The sequence below is a fragment of the Pristis pectinata genome, chromosome 8 (genome assembly GCF_009764475.1).
Source record: "Pristis pectinata isolate sPriPec2 chromosome 8, sPriPec2.1.pri, whole genome shotgun sequence".
Taxonomy (NCBI): domain Eukaryota; kingdom Metazoa; phylum Chordata; class Chondrichthyes; order Rhinopristiformes; family Pristidae; genus Pristis; species Pristis pectinata.
In genome coordinates, this window is record NC_067412.1 from 4,098,533 (window position 1) to 4,116,638 (window position 18,106).

Consider the following 18,106-nt stretch of genomic DNA (forward strand, 5'->3'; position numbering starts at 1 on the left):
TATTTTAAAAGTAAATTACACACGTCAAGAGACAGTGCAGAGTTATTGCGTCAGATGTTAACTTTAGATCAGATTGGATTATAAATATGCTTCGTAATGTGACACAAGTTGTTCTTCCACAAATACTACTATTCAGAAGTACTGATAGTACCTGGCTTCTTCAGATCCGTTCTTTCTGCCTGTTGAGTTCTGCGCTACACTTTCTGTGTTTGGATTCTGAGCAGAAGGATGGTCCTGGAGTGGTGAAATAGTCGAAATAATTACCTATTTATCACAACAACACAGAACCAATGAATATACCAGACTACAAATCATTTCTATTTGCGTGGCAGTGATGATGCAAGGTGTTGGTAATGCATTAATAGAAAAAGGTAATCTGGAGTGTTACCCTATCCCCTATTGGCACTCGTGGTTAGGCTAACCCAGAATGGAGTATTTGGATATAGAAGGAATCTAAATGCAGATCAACCCAAGACTCATACCCGAAGGGCACAGTGACTCAGTTGTGAAATTCTATATTAAGTGGAAATATTACAACATCCCAGAACAATCCAAATTACTCAGGTAACTAGACTAACTCTCAGGAAAGATTGAGCAGATTGGGTCTATATGCTCTGAAATGATGCTATTTAAGCTTACAAGATCTTGAGGATGTTTGGCAGGGTAGATGAGATGATGTTTCCTCTGGTGGGATCTTGAACTTCTCTCAGAGGTTGTAAATCTTTGGAAATCTTTACCCCAGAAAGCAAAACAGGGTAAGCTATGAAGTATTATCTCAAGGCTGACATGGATTTTTCAACATCAGGAGAACCAATGAGGAGAGGAAGAGAGGAAGTGAAGCTGAGACCAAGATCAGATCAGCCATGATCTTACTGGATGGCAAAAGCAGGCTTAAGGGGCGCAGGGCCCACTCCCACTTCTCTGGTCACAGCTCTGGTATTGTTCCCTACTTCTCCAAATCCCAGCTACATAAACTTGTATTCATAAGCTTCATCAGGAATGGCAATGCTAACAGGAGGAGCGTTAAAGTGGTCATGACAACATTATGCATAGAGATGTGATGCTGACAAGTGCTGGTATTGAGAGAACCTGGCACGAACCCCTGCCCCCTCTGCTGGTGGGAACTTGGGAGTTCACCACTGCCCTCTCTGCTGCTGTGATGGGACCAATCTAGCAACAAACTGCCCATAGCTCAATGTGGTGAGGCTCCCTCAGAGGATAGAGATTAATCCAAGATACCAGACATGATTCCACTGCTCTTCATCAACATGGAGGCTATAGGATCTTTCATGCCCATGAAAGACACAAGATGGGGTTTTGGTTTAAACACCTTATCCACAAGACACGTTCAAAAGTGCAGCATTCCCTTGGCACTGCACTGAAATATCTACATAGATTTTGGTGTTGAAGACCTGAACTCAAAAGCAACAGGGGGCCACAAACAGTAATATCTTAATGTGAATAACTAGGTCAAAGGCCAAAATTATGCTGGAAGTAACACGATTTGCATTGGGATTATTGTGAATTCTGAAACTCTCCAATTTTCCAGTCTTCCAGCCACAGCTTATTCTGTAATATTCAATACCTTAGCTCTGGCAGATTTTCAACCGTGATCGATGATTGCAACAGCTTCACTGTTCAAACATTCCTGCTCCTGATGCCATCTACTGGCAAGACTCTGAGCAGTCAAATCATCTCATTAAATATCCCCTCCACAGCATCAGTACATCTGAAATGGCGATGTGCACATACAAGCCCTCTTGCCATGGAACATTGCTGGAAATGGTAAACTATTTAGAAGGATTTAATATAACGTAGCATCATTTATAAGATCCCAATGTTGAAAAAGTCTGTTACTTTTCAGCACATTTTAAATCTAAAACTATAGACCGGATAGCTCGGGAAAGGACAGTCTAAAGATTCCCACCATCCAGGCCATGCCATTTTCTTGCAGCTACCATCAGGCAGGAGGTACAGAAGCCTGAAGTCCCACACCACCAGGTTCAAGAACAGCTACTTCCCTTCAACCACTTGGTTCTTTAACTAACCTGCACAACTCTAATCTCTACAGTTTAGCAACACTTTAATCACTTTGCATTAAAATGGACTTTTTTGGTTCTAATTGTGTTCTTTCTTGTAAAAATTGTGCATAGTTTGTTTGTGTTTTTCTTGTGAATGCTGCTTATCTGATGCTATGTGCCTGTGATGCTGCTGCAAGCAAGTTTTTCATTACACCTGTGCATACATGTACTTGTGCATATGACAATAAACTTGACTGACTTTGAATATTCAAAGGATTCCAGGTATCGCTGCAGTAAGCAGAGGACGGATGGAAAATAAGATTGAAGGCAAACAAACATAAATAAATCTGACTATTCAACAGACTACTTACTTCAACAGCAGGTAATCCTTTTGTGGGTAAACCGTTTGCAGGACAATTCACAGACTGCACCTGAGGAACAGTAGGTTCCGATGTCTGATGCCTGCCATGATCCCTTGCATCTCGAAGTGCATCAGTTTTTGTCGCATCTATCTCGGACAGCTTTTCCGGGTGGGAGTCACCACAGGTGGCTGTAGACACTGAATTCATTTTGAGATATGCACTGGGTCCGGTTCCATTAATCGCTCTGTTCAGAGACTTTGTATAGCCATTTTCCTTAATCAAGCCCTTGGGTTCTTCATCAGATTCCTCTGAAGATTCCTCATTATATGGAACTAAAGAATTGGAAGATCCCTTGGACTGACCATTCACCATTAAGTGAGAAGAGGATGTGTTGGATGCCACGGGTTGAGTGGCTATGACAGTTGTAGCAGTTGGAATGGAGGGTGGGGATCCTGCCACCGAGGTTCCCGAGGTAGATGGTGAAACATTGGCATGGGAAACACTGGATGGAGCTTTGTACAAGTTCTCCAATGGACTACTGTGGAGCTTGGTCAGGGGCTGGGCTTGTCTTGTCCCTGGCTTAGAAGGCTGGATACTGAAGGAAAGTTTTTGCCGTTTGGAAGATTCAGGTAAGGTGGTTGGTCTGGGCAGTAACCGACTCTGAGAAGGTCCAGGGGGTGTAGATATTGTCCTGGTTCCACTTGTGCTGGGCGTTGCATTGCTGTGAACATCTTTCAGGGAGCAATTTCCATTTGTTAAGTGATTTGATTTCTGTAATGCAGGAAAATCATTTACTAAACACTATATGCATGAAACATTAAGTTAATGCTAACAGAGTATGGAATTTTAGTATTAGCATCAGTCTAAATACAGCATAGACCATCCATCATTAATAAGGTCAAATGCTTTACTTTGCTCTTCAATCTGTGTGCAGCAAAACAATTTAGACCATGAATTTAATTCTAGGTATTTAAAATTAAGTTACTACTGTTCAACATGCATACATTAGCATTTCAAGAGGATTAGGATACAAAAGCAAGGATGTATTGCTGAGGCTTTATAAGGTGTTGGTCAGACCGCATTTGGAATATTGTGAACAGTTCTGGGCCCCATATTGAAGGATGGATGTGCTGGTTCTGGAGAGGGTCCCGAGGAGGTTTACAAGAATGATCCAAGAATGAAAGGCTTAACATATGAGAAATGTTTAATGTCTCTGGGCCTGTACTCGATGGAGTTCAGAAGGATGGCGGGTGGGCGGGGTGGATTTTTCATTGAAACCTACCAGATACTGAAAGGCCTGAATAGAGTGGATGTGGGGATGTGGAAAGGATGTTTCCATCAGTAGGAGAGTCTAGGATCTGAAGGCACAGCCTCAGAATAAAGGGACATCCCTTTAAAACTGAGGAGGAGGAGGAATTTCTTCAGCCAGGGGATGGTGAATCTGTGGAATTTGTTGCCACAGAGGGCAGTAGAGGCTAAGTCATTGGGTGTATTTAAGGTAGGAATTGATAGGTTCTTGATTGGTGAGGGGGTTAAGGGTTATGGGGAGAAGGCGAGAGAATGGGGTTGAAAAAAAGTCATCCATGACTGAATGACGGAGCAGACTCAATGGGCCGAATGTCCTAACTCTGCTCCTATATCAGGACACAGAACATTACAGCACAGTACAGGCCCTTCAGCCCACAATGTTGTGCCAACATTTTATCCTGCTCTAAGATCAATCCAACCCTTCCCTCCCACATAGCCCCCCATTTCTCTATCATTCATGTGCCTTATTTCACTAAACTGGAAGCCTTTAGATCCACATGCTCAGAATTTGGTTGAATACAAAATATTTCTGGCAGACATCAAGGAACTCTGCATAGAGCCAAGAACATACTGCTCTTGTCTGTGTTTTGATCAGTATAGAGATGCCTTTAAATTCAAAAGCCCAGACAAAACCTAAACTTGATCATCACTATTTAGAAGGCCCAGGGAGAGAGCCACTTGGCCAAAGGAGCCTCTCCATTCAAAGTTCACATACAATAACCCAAACCTTCCAGAATAATTTAATTAAAATCTGATCATTCAAATTTTTGGCACCGAATTTCTATTTAACTTGCGTAAATTATTAACTTTATACTTTAAGCACAGAATCTGATTGAATTAAAAAGGATTGCTCCGCTGTGAACTCAACACCCCTCCCCCACCCCCCACACAAACAAACCATTGAGCCTGCTTTACAAAATGGTAAGTTGGAATAAAATTATAACGGTCTAATGCAGGGAACAGAAGCAGGAGTTGGGCCATATGCCCTCGCGCCTGCTGATTTGGTCTTGGTTTCAGCTCCACTCTCCTGTCCATTTGTCATAACCTTCATCTCTCCTATAGTTCAGTCTTGAATATGTTCAATGACTCAGGGTCCATAACTATATCCGATAAAGAATTCCAAAGATTCCTCATCTCCATATAAATGGGCAACTATTTATTCTGAACTATGCTCCTATTTCTGTATTCCTAAGGGGGATCACCCTCTGAGCATTGATCCTGTCAAGTCCCCTCAGATTCTTATATGTTTCAATAGGATCACCTCTCATTCTTCTAAATTCCAATAAATATTGGCCCAAATCAGCTTAACCATTCCCCACAAGATAACTCCTTCACCCCATGAATCAATCTAGTGAACTTTCTCTTTGAACTGTTTTCAATACAATTATCTCCCTCGTTACACAAGGATAAAACTGTACCCAGTACTCCTTGTGTGGTCTCACCTACATTCTGTACAGTTGTAGCAAAACTTTCCTATTTTTATACGGCATTTCCTTTGACCAATAAAGGTCAACATTGTATTTGCTACTGCAACAACACACAAAACGCTGGAGGAACTCAGCAGGTCAGGCAGCATCTATGGAGGAAAACAGAGTTGACGTTTCGGGTTGAGAACCTTCATCAGAATGTTCCATTTGCTACTACCTTCTTTCCTTCTTCCTTTTCTAATTATTTTATGAAATCAAGTTAGTAGAGCCACTGTCTTGCAGTGCCAGAGGGCTGATCTCAGGTATTGTCTTTGTGGAGTTTGCACGTTCTCCCTGTGACCATGGAAGTTTGCTCTGGGGGCTTTGGATTCCCACCTCCCAAAGACGCGCAGGCAGCATAGATTAATTGGCCACTGTAAATTGCCCCTAGTATGTAGGTAAGTGATAGAATCTTGGGGGGGGGGGGGGGGGGGGGGGGGGGGGGGGGGTGGTGGCAGGAGCTCATGGCAATGAAAGGAGAAGAATTTTAAAAAATGGGATTAATGAATGGTTAGTGCAAATGGGTGGTTGATGGTTGGTGCGGAATCGGTGGGCTAACGGGTTTATTTCCTTGCTGTACAATTCCTTGACTAAAGTAAAACAAATCAATGGAACCACTAGTAAGAGACACAACCACAAAGAATTATACAAGAATGGCTGCTGTAAATAAACCTTTGAGTCTTGGTGCTACATGCAATAAGAAGGTAATGAAGCTGAAACCATTAGTCATGGATCTTACATTCACAACATTGTTTCAGCTTGGAGATTGAAGTGATACTATATATATTTATTAATTAAACAATGCAGAGAAAGCAAACTAAAATTGAAAATAAAAGCAATTTAACCATTGCCTTGATTACAAACAAAAAAATGTAGGTACATAGTCCAATCTCAAAGTAACAGTGCTTTTGATAGAAGGTGTAATTAAAATCTAAGACAAGATTTTGTGTGGCATAACTTCAGCACGTATGATGGGCTCTATCAGTTCATCGCAGAAAAAACATTAACTGATTGTCCACAAATCGATAGTTTCATTTATTGTTCCTACCTTGGTCATTTGGGGAGAGAGTTGTGGTCCAATAAAACCGGAAAGAGCTTGGTTGGTAGCCAATCGCTGGTTGACAGGTGGCCTTGGAGATGACTGGCCCATGTGATTAGAATGCTTTGAACCATTTTTTGTGTCATGCGATCTGAAAAAATCATGAATCATCGTTTTAGGAGAAGGGTGAAGTTCTGAGCTTATGGAAATTTCAATTCCAAATATTTTGTGAAGTACTGATGTAAATAGTACATAAGCTTGCTGATTCAGCACTGATCGGATGTCACTTGTAGATACAAGGGAATCGTTCATCTGGTACCACTGTCCATTACTGGCCTGGGAATACATTTTCAATTTCAAATACAGTTGCTAACATATGAAGGTTCCATTACAAAATCATGTTCTGAAGAAATGCAAGCAACTTGCCACATTAACCGAAAAATTCACAGAGAACTTTTGATGCAAATACTTTTCTAGTATTTGACTACTTTAAACAATTACCTTGATATAACAGTAGTAATGTCCAGCATGACAGCTGAATCCCGAATGTACCAACACTGCATACAGAGCATACACTACTGGCTCTCCATTTGACTGTGACATATAAGGTCGTACATCCAGATACTCTGAATACCTCACCTCCTAAAAACAAAACAAAAGTAACGGTTCACATCCTAAATATGGTATTGCGAATGCCCAATTTCTCTTTGTGTATTTTAAACTGCATTATTCCATGAATTATTTCCCAACAAGGGAATGATCAAAGTTGTTCAAGTTACAAAGGATTTGTTGAAAAGAACAGCTTTAATGGGCAGGTAGTCTTAATGCACACTTGGAAATTTGTGTACCTCAAGAGTACTTCACTAGTCATGAATTACCTTGGGATGTCACAAAAAAAATTTAAAGGCACTATAAACTGCTTGTACGGCTATAAAACATGGTACACATACTCCTCTGGATCACAATATCTTTCTCTGAAGGGCACCCCATTTTGCCTCAAGTAGAGGAGCCTGCAATTTGGCCCTATCACATAAAATATAGAGATCTTGTTTGCCTCCAGCAAACAGATTTTTCCACTGCTGATAGAAGGGTTATTCTCAAAAGGAGCAATCAATATTGATGAGGTATTTTAATGCAAGTAGAGAAAGCAATACAAATATCTCATTTAACCAACTTCAAACTTCATCAGATAAACAAACATCAACACTGGTCTCAGCAAAGTATAAACGGAGGAAAATAAATTCAACAACTTGGTATCCTCACTTCAGTCCTTAAAGTGGTAACCAAAATGCATCCTAGGCATAAAAAAATAGTTTAAGAGGAAATGATCAGAGTTTAAGAACATAAGAAATGGGAAGAGGAGTAGGGCATTTGCTGTTCAGGAGCATGGCTGATCTAACTCCACATTTTCTTGCATTATTTTCATTTCTCTCAATTCCTTTAACTTCCAGAACTCTATTCTTTTGTGTTTTGAATAAATTCAATGACCAAGCCCCCCAGGATAGAGGATTCTAGACATTCATCACCCTTCGAATGAAGAACTTTCTCATCCCAGCCCTAAATGGTCTACTCCCTGCTCTGAGACTATGACCACTAGTTCTACATTCCTCATCCAGTTCCATCAACCCTATGTCCCCGTAAGAATTTTGCAAACTTTAAAAAGATTACCTCTTGTTCTTAACTATAGAGAATAGAGGTGCAATCTATTCAGTTTATCTCCTTTAATTCGACCTGACCTCTCTGGAAACAGCAAGTCTGTGAATTGTCTCTGTACTCCTTCTATGGCAAGTATATCCTTTGAGGTAAGGAGAGCAAAATAATACTCTAAGTACAATCTCACCAAAGCCCTATTTAATTGTGTAAGATACCTTTATTACGTTCTCTCATAAAGGAAGATCAAAATGTCATTTTCTTTCCTCATCACCTGCTGCACCTGTACATTGTATTTCAGTGACCTGTGTACAAGGACACCTAGGTCCCTTTGAAGATTATACCCAAACTCACTATTTAAAAATAATTCTGCTTTTCAGCTGTGTCCACCAAAGTGGATAACTTCGTATTTTTCCACTATTAGATTGTGCCTGCCATGTTCTTGCCCATGCACTCAGCATGTCTATGTCCCCTTGAAGCCTCTTTGCATCCTCCTCCCTCCTAAGAATCCTACCTAGTTTTCCATTATATAATTAGATACAGGAACTAGAGACTATGAAAAGGGCAAAGATAATTCATGATAATATAATTAACATGGTCTTTTAATAAGGCAGTCACCTTATGGAATGGCTTGCCTCAAACACTGATGCATTAATTTCCAAAACTGCAAAATACCTTTGTGATCTTTCCACCTGTAAAGTTAGCAAAACGCTTTAAAGAGAGCGTCAGCACATTTGAAGCTCGATGGATGGTGAATCTCTTTGAGGCAGGTACCATCTTCTTACACCTGGTTTTATTACAAAAGAAATGTTAGATAATTAGTTAACAATTTATTTTATGTTATTTGAATTTACTGCATAGCTATGATGTGGGTTTGTTATTTTTAAAAATAACTCTGCATGTCTAGAAGTACTATTCAATGTATAACATTTATCTTGCAATGCATCAATCAAATGTGCTTGAGGAACTAAAGGTCTGGTTTTTCCACCTGCAAAGCTGTCACAAGAATTTGTCTGATGCATTTGAGATAATCAGTCAATTTCATGCCTTGGCTGTTTCATGGATTGCTTTACAGTTTATATCATTATGCAAGTCTTTGGGCTACCAAAATTGTACCTTGACAAATGGTAATTTAAACGTCAAATTAACAGTCCATATGTATCTTATAGTTAACAAACAACAGAGTAAACTCAGTAAACTTTTACAATGCCACAATTCCTCAGATTTAAAAACCTGGATTGAGTTCTCAGATTCAGCTGAATAATGATGGCAACATGATTCTGGTTCCTCTGATATTTGTATAATAGTGGAGATTCCAAATAAACTACTTTGAATAATGTGAAATTAAGGCCAGATTTTAAATATATACATGAGATACAAAATTCACTACCTTTACTGTTGATGGGTTGCAAAGTTTAAGGTTAATGGTATTCTCCAGTGTTCAATAATAAGACACTCAATTATAATATTTATCCAGTTATACTACCAGATAATTGGGTTCCTGATCTAATCAGGAAACATTAAACTGATACAGCTTTGGATGGTTGCCTATCAAGATCTGCCTTGTTGTCTGTAGCCAAAACTCTTAACTGGAATAATTGCAGAATGGATATTTTAAACCTCTTAAAGGGCAAATACTTCAAGGGACAAAGGAAAATCTCCATGTGAAGATACATGCTTTATGTACAAATTAACTGACGCTATAGCTACAATTCTTTTATAGTTTATTCCACCTCAGATGGAATTACCCAGCAGAGAATCTAAGGGAGACGAAATTTCTCATGTAGATCACATGCCATCTTAAGGAAGCAGTATGTGTGCCATATGCAGAGTGCTTGTGTTTGTAATTTATCAGTTTTACAGCAAGTTTTATTGAAAGATGCTGCAGAAAGGACACTCAGAATGGCCTTGTATATATTTCAATGTTTTCCCTGTTTTATGAAGAAATAGCTGATAGCAAGACAATGACATGATAATATTAATTTGGGGTGGGGGGAAAGAAGGTAAATAAATCAATTTCTGCTCCAACAGTATATCTGACTCCTTGAAAGTGGCTGTGTGCAGATATTGAATAAGACAGGGTTAGAATCAGCAGTACTGCTTCACCACAACCAGGTACCTTCTATGACTCCTTACTGTGTGAGGAGTTTTTAAAAATTTTTAAACAAATTTTATTTATAGCGTGGTAAAAGGCCCTTCCGGCCCAACGAGTCCGCGCAGCCCATTTTAAACCCAAATTAACCTACCCGTATGTCTTTGCAATGTGGGAGGAAACCAGAGCACCTGGAGGAAACCCACGCAGACACGGGGAGAACGTACAAACTCCTTACAGACAGTGACGGAAATCGAACCCCAATCACTGGCACTGTAATAGCGTGGCGCTAACCGCTACGCTACTGTGCCGCCCCACAGTTCCTTGGGCAAGACAGAAATAATTAGGTAGTAGCCTCGAGCATGTGGGTGGTGTTAAAATAAATCATGGATTTAATTGAATGATGGAGTAGGTTTGAGAAGCTCTTTAGCTCACTAAGGGTCAATGACCTACCACTGTCACTCAATGGCATCACTATCAACCTAGGGGTTACCACTGAGCAGAAACTCAACTAGACCAGCCATCTCCAACAATAATCCAGGTATTCAACACCATTTACGACATTGCTGCTGCTTGACTGGCATCCCATCTCCCACCATAGACATTCATTCTCTCCACGACTGATGCACAGTAGCTGCAGTATCAACTACAAAATGCAGTGCAGTTACTCCCTTAGGCTACTCTGGCAGCACCTCCCAAATGTGTGACCTCTACCAACAAAGTCAACAAGTGGGTGGGATCACCACCATCAGCACATTTCTCCCCAAGTCGCACACCATCCTGATTCGGGAATTGGTGCTCCATCGTTGCCAGGTCTAATTCCTGGAACTTTTTCCCAAACACCAATGTGAGAGCACCTTCACCTCAGCAGTGCAGGGATTCAAGGCCACAGCTCAACATCATCTTCAAGGGCAATTAGGGCTGACCAATAATTGCTGGCCTTGCTAGCGACACCCACATCCAAAAAAAGATTAAAAATGTCACAAATCGGCAACGTTTCGCTGTATAATAATGCATAACCTGGCAACATGCACCATTTTATAACGAGAAACTACAGTAAATTTAATAGCAGGTAGTTGGGGACTTGTAAATATCTGCTCAATTGACCCTGCAGATCACGGAAATACCACTGCAAATACAAAGCATTTGACATTTGTGTGCAACAGTCACTAATATGCCTCCAACAGCTTATAATTTGCAGTGGCAATAAAAGAAATTTTGTTAGTCCTAATCACCGTACATTTGAGTATGTGGCACTTAATGTGGGGTTATGTAGTTGGCCATCCTGCTCTAGTAATTAAATCAGCAATGTAATCAAATCTAATAACAGGATTTACAAATGAAAGCTTGTCTATTAATTTTATACATTAAATCAGGTGGAGAAAACACAAACAGATTTGATGCAAATTAGAACCCACAGTTTGGAGCCCTTTGTGTAACCTTTTAATCCTATAGTAATTTATTCATGAAAAAAATGGCACTGAATACAAGGCTAACACTTCTGCAGCTAATGGAGAGCTGCACGGTGCAAACACGTTTGGGCTAGAACATTAACCCAGCTTTATCAAGGCAATACTTTTTAGTTCTTCAGATAAAACTGAACTCTGTTGCCTGTATCAGCTAAGAATAAAATTCAACCAGTAAACATGAACGGAAGGCATAAAATTTCATTTTATGCTCTGCAAAATGTTTAAAAATTTAAAATTGTGCATTCAATGGTTTGTGGTGTGAAAAATGGTATAGATGGATACTTGATGGTCGGCATGGGCACGGTGGGCCACGTAACCCATTTCTGTGCGGTATGACTATGGATCTAATACTTCAATGCTATTAGCTGCTCAAGCCTGCTTGATGAAATCACTTATGCTGGACTACAGAGATCCCCTGTAGTTGATGCCCGAGAGAAACTGACGTTGAGAAAGGTGAAATTCATGTCAGTGCACACTAGATCTTTATAGGTAGCTTTGAGGTGTTAACACTTCCCACTGACCAGAAGATCCAGGCCTTTATCCTTGTCGTTCACAATAACGTAACAAGAACTGATATCTTGAAGCAGTTTTCCAAAATAAAAAGCTATGAACTGTGCTAATTATGCAAAAGATGTGCAGTTAAACCGCCTCGATTCTTCAGTTTACAGAAATGAGCACCAGATGACTCACTCACGTCCCGACCAATGCTTTCACACATTTCTCAGATGGTTTACTGTTTTATAATTATAGTGAATTCACAATGTAGCATTCACAGAAGATAAGAGTCACAGTCACAGAGCAGGCAAACAGGCCCTTCGGCCCATCACGTCTATGCTGGCTATCAAGTACTTACCTGTACTCATCTTATTTCCCAGCATTTAGCCCTTAACCATCTTTGCCACGGCTTTTCAAGTGCTCATCTAAATACTTTGTAAATCTTGGGAGAGTTCCTGTCTCCGCCACTGTCAGGTAGTGCATTATAGATTTCAAATATCCTCTGGGCGGGGGGAAAAAAATCAAGACCCCCTCTGAATCTCCTACCCCTTATAGTCATGCCCCTTAGTTACATACAACTCTCCTGAGAGGAACGTCTTTCACTATTTCCTCTATCCACATCCCTCATATTTTGTACACCTCAGTAGAATCTCCACTTTTTCCCACCACCTTTAGCTTTCTCTGTTCCGAGGAAACCAAATCCAGCCTATCTAATCTCTCCTCATAACTGAAACCATACTGTCTGATAAATCTCCTCTACACCCCTTCAGTGCAATCGCATCCTGACTACAGAGTTTTATGTAACGCTACCATAACCTCCTTACTCTTACATTCTACTCTCCTGTCAATGAAGGCAAATTGGAATTGGTTTGTTATTGTCACATGTACCAAGGTACAGTAAAAACTTGTCCTGCATACTGTTCATACAGATCAATCCATCACACAGTTCATCGAGGTAGTACAAGGTAAACAATAACAGAATGCAGAATAAAGTGTAACTACAGAGAAAGTGCAGTGCAAGCAGACAATAAGGTGCAAGGTAGACTGTGAGGTCAAGAGTCCATCTTATCATACCAGGGAACTGTTCAACAGTCTTATAACAGCAGGATAGAAACTGTCCTTGAGCCTGGTGGCATGTGCTTTGAGGCTTTTGTATCTACTACCTGATGGGAGAGGGAGAAGAGAGAATGTCCAGGGTGGGTGGGGTCTTTGATTATGCTGGTTGCTTTACTGAGGCAGTGAGAAGCATAGACAGAGTCTATGGAAGAGAGGCTGGTTTCTGTGATGTGCTGAGCTGTGTCCACAACTCTCTGCAGCTTCCTGCGGTCACAGGCAGAGCAGTTGCCATACCAAGCCGTGAAGCATCCAGATAGGATGCTTTCTATGGTGCATCGATAAAAATTGGCGAGGGTCGACAGGGACATGCCAAATTTCTTTAGCCTCCTGCAGAAGTGGAGGCACTGGTGAGCTTTCTGGGTCATGGCATCTACGCGATTGGACCAGAACAGGCTATTGGTGATGTTCACTCCTAGGAACCTGAAGCTCTCAACCCTCTCGACCTCAGCACTGTTGACGGAGACAGGTGCATGTACACCACCTCCCTTCCTGACGTCAATGACCAGCTCTTTTGATTTGCTGACATTGAGGGAAAGGTGGTTGTCATGACACCATGTCACCAAGCTCTCCATCTCCTCCTGTACTCCAACTCATCGTTATTTGAGATACGGCCTACTACAGTGGTATCTGCAAACCTGTAGATGGAGTTAGAGCAAAATCTGGTCACGCAGTCATGAGTATATACGGAGTAGAGTAGGGGGCTGAGGACGCAGCCTTGTGGGCACCAGTGTTGAGAATAATCGTGCTGGAGGTGTTGCTGCCTATCCTCACTGATTGCAGTCTGTTGGTCAGAAATTTAAGGATCCAGGTGCAGAGGGAGGTGTTGAGTCCCAGGTCTTGGAATTTGGTGATAAGTTTGCTTGGAATTATAGTATGAAGGCAGAGCTGTAGTCAATAAACGATAGACTAACGTACGTGTCTTTCCAGATGCTCCAGAGATGGGTGTAGGGCCAGGGAGATGGTGTCCACTGCAGACCTGTTTTGGCAGTAGGCGAATTGCAGTGGGTTGAGGTTTTCCGGGAGGCTGGAGTTAATGCGTGCCAATGACCAGCCTTTCAAAGCACTTCATGAAGGGAAATATCCCATTTGCCTTTTTAGCTATCTACCTGTGTTGCGGCCTTCAGGGATTCTCGGACATATACACCAAGGTCCCTCTGTTCCACAGTATTTCCCCTCCTGGTCCAACCACAATGACGCCACGGCCAAGAAAACTGACCAGCGCGTTCACTTCCTCAGGAGGCTAGAGAAATTTGGCATGTCCTCATTGACCCTCACAAATTTTTATCAACGCACCACAGAAAGCATCCTATCCAGATGCATCACGGCTTGGTATGGCAATGCTCTCTTCATGACTGGAAGAAACTGCAGAGTTTTGTGGACACAGCTCAGCATCACGGACACCAGCCTCCCCTCCATGGACTCTGTCTACACTTCTTGTTACTTCAGTAAAGCAGCAAACATAATCAAAGACTCCACCCCCCCAGACATTCTCTTCTCCCCCCTCCCATCAGGCAGAAGATACAAAAGTCTGAAAGCACGTACCACCAGGCTCAAGGACAACTTTTATCCCACTGTTTTAACACTATTGAACTGTCCCCTAGTATGATAAGATAGACCCTTAACCTCACGATCTACCTCATCATGGCCTTGCATCTTATTGTCTGCCTGCACTGCACTTTCTCTGTAACTGTAACACTTTATTCTGCATTTATTGTTTTCCTTTGTACTACCTCAGTGCCCATGTTGTAATGAAATGATCTGCAAGGACAGCACACAAAACAAGATTTTCACCGTAGCTCAGTACACGTGAAAATAATAACACAATTTACCGTTCACCGTGCTCATCCAGCCTTGTCCTCCCAAATTCATCACACCACATTTTCCAACATTAAATTCAATCTGCCATCATTCTACTAACTCGTCAATACTGTTTTCGATAGCTGAAAACTACCACCCCTCAACTGTCAACATCACCACCAATTTGCTTCATCTGCAAACTTTTATAATCATATCTCGATTTTACACCTAGAATGTAAATGCAAAACAAACAGCCAGGCTCCTAGCACTGATCCATGCAGTACGCCAGTGAGACAGGCATTCAATCACTAAAACTCTTGAACCTCACCCTCTGCCTCCTGTTACCAAGTCAATTTTGGACTCTGGGTCCCATGGACTCTTACCTTTTGGATCAGTCTCCCATGTGGAGCCTTGTCAAAGTCTTACTGAAGTCCACGATGACATCAAACACACTACCCTGATCGACACAGTTACCTTTTCAAAAAATTCATTCAAATTAGTCAGACAGGAGCTCCCCTTAACAAAGCTATACTGATTATCCTTGATTAATCCCTGTCTATTAAGTGCATATTAATCCTGTCCCTCAGAACCCTTTTCAAATATTTCCCTACCATTGACATTACCACTGGCTTGTAATTACCTGGCTCATCCTTGCTGCCTTTAAATAAAGTACCACTGTTGCTATCCTTCAGTCATCTGGTACCTCTTGTGGCCAGAGATTTGACAATTTCTATCAAAGCCCTAGCAAACTCCTCCATGGCAACCTGGAATACTTCTCATCAGGCTCCAGGTCCAGCTTTAAGCTTGCTAATATCTCCAACACTTTAATAGTAATTTGTTCTAGAGTTTCATCATCCCCTCCCTGAATTCTCCAACTACAATGGCCTTCTCCATAAATGAATATTCATCTGTATTCAGTAAGCTTTCACCTACATCCTCTGATTCCACACAGAGAATGTCACTTTGGCCCCTATTATTACCTTATTCTTTCCTTGTTAACCTCTTACCCTTAAAATAATTAGGAGAATCCTAAAACATTTTATATCCAACACATCCTATACTCCTGTATGGTCTTTGTTTCCAGTTATCTATATGTGATAGCTTTTTTTTTAAAAAATCCAACCCTCAATATCCCTTGACATCTGAGGTTCCTTGGATTTGGTGGTCTAACCTTTCCACATTAAGAGAAAACATTGGCCCTGAGCTCTCACTATTTCATTTCTACATGAAACCCACTGGTTGTATGTAGACCTACCTGCAAGTAGCTGTACCCAGTCCACATTTGCCAAGTCCTTTCTCTTCATACTGACATCAGCCTTCCTTCAATTCAGGACCTTAATTTCAAGTCCATCCTTGTCCTTTTCCTTCTCTATAACTACCTTAAAACTCAGTTATGGCCACTAACTCCAAAGTGGTCTCCACTGCCACTCCCTCCACTTGCCAGGCCAACCAAACAATAGGTTCAGTTCTGCCTCTTCTCTCCATCTACATTATGGATACATTTTAAGAATTCTGCCTCTGCCAATCCTTTCACACTAAGGTGATCACTGTTAATATTGGGGAAGTTGAAATTCCCTGCTGATATTACTTTATTCCTACACTTCTCTGTCATTTGCCTACATTACTGTTCTTCTACTAGCAATGTGTAGTGACCATTCTTTTGTTTCTAAGCTCTACCCATACGGGGATCACTTGATGAACCTTCTGGGATATCCCAACTCCTTACTGCCAGCAATGACTCCTTGATTTGTACGATAACACTGCTGTTTCCTTTATATCCTTGCCTCTCATCTTGCTTGAATATTCTATACCCTGGAACATTCAGATGCCAGTCCTGCCCATTGTTTAACCACATCTGTGATAGCAATGATATCATATTCCCGTGTTAATCAACACCTTCAGTTCATCTGCCTTACTTATCAGACTTCTTGTGTTAAGCTAAATGATTCAGCTTTACATTCCTTCCATGCGCCTTATCAAAGTCTATGCCGTCTCCACTGAACTGACACTTTTCCTTCTGTATTTGGAAGTTCCTCACTCCCCGAATGCCCTCATGTAGTCCCCAATCCCATACTAAATTAGTTTAAAACTTTCCCAACAGCATTAGCAAACCGCTGCCCACTCTCAAAGGACATGGTCTCCTTCTGGTTCAGGTGCAACCTCTCCAGCTTGCACAAATCCTACTTTTCCCAGAGACATTCCTAGTGATCCAGAAATCTAAAGCGCTTCCTCCTGCATCATCTCTTCATCCAAGCATTAATCTGACCTATCCTCCTATTCCTACACTCCTTTTACCTACATAGTTTTTAATAATTATTAAACCTGCCAGAAGTGTTACAAATGTTTGAAATCAGAGGTGAATTTATTCAAATAGTCAGAAGAATACATAGATTAACAAGTACGACTGAGTGAATGTTGGGCTTCACTGTCTCAGCAACCTACAGATGGCTGCAGCATCAGAATTGTATATACAGTAGGGCAGCATGATGGTGCAGAAGTTACCACTGGTGCCTCACTGCTCCAGCGACCTGGAATCAATCCTGACCTAATCAAAGATGTTGTCTTGCGTGGAGCTTGGATGTTTACGTGTGACCGCGTGGGATTCTGCCAGGTACCCCTGTTTCCTCCCACAAAGTAAAGCATTTCTTAGTTTATAAGTGGAGAAAGAATCAAAGGGAAGTTGACGAGCAGTGAGAGAATAAGTTGCGGGAGGGAGAGGAGTGGAATGCAAGGCATTGTTCCTTGGTGAGCCTCTGTAGACCTGACAAGCCAAATTGTCTCCTGTGTTATAATAAGGATTTTCAGGTATGATTACAAACCTTTACTAATTGAAGGGTTAATGATAAACAGAAGAAAAATTGTTTATAAATATATGAACTCCACAAGGAATTAAGTAATGTTAAGTAATGGAAAGCAATTCATTATCTCAGATATTGATTGCTGGTCTTATTTGCTGAGCACGTGCCTGGATATAACAGGCAGATTTTGCATAAACAGTCAGGAAGTTTTTAAAAAAAATTTTATTTACACTGTGGTAACAGGCCCTTCCGCGCCGCCCATTTTAAACCCCAAATTAACCTACCCGTACGTCTTTAGAATGTGGGAGGAAACTGGAGCACCCAGCAGGAACCCACGCAGACACGGGAGAACGTACAAACTCCTTACAGACGGCGATGGGAATCGAACCCCGATCGCTGGCGCTGTAACAGCGTCGCGCTAACCGCTACGCATTGATAGAACAGGTCTGTGCCAACCATGATGCCAATCCAAACCAATCTCATCTGCCTGCAC

The 18,106-nt window shown here is 41.3% G+C and overlaps 1 protein-coding gene across 1 annotated transcript in view; it reads right to left on the reverse strand.

The window, feature by feature from the left end:
- usp42 (ubiquitin specific peptidase 42) overlaps positions 1 to 18,106 on the reverse strand; it is a 66,557-nt gene that overhangs the window by 20,453 nt on the left and 27,998 nt on the right. The window contains exons 9-14 of the mRNA XM_052022531.1: positions 8,522 to 8,633; positions 6,698 to 6,838; positions 6,441 to 6,532; positions 6,206 to 6,356; positions 2,393 to 3,154; positions 152 to 264 (exon numbers count right to left, since the gene is read on the reverse strand). Coding sequence (XP_051878491.1) covers positions 152 to 264; positions 2,393 to 3,154; positions 6,206 to 6,356; positions 6,441 to 6,532; positions 6,698 to 6,838; positions 8,522 to 8,633 — 1,371 coding nt within the window. The remainder of the gene's footprint in view (positions 1 to 151; positions 265 to 2,392; positions 3,155 to 6,205; positions 6,357 to 6,440; positions 6,533 to 6,697; positions 6,839 to 8,521; positions 8,634 to 18,106) is intronic.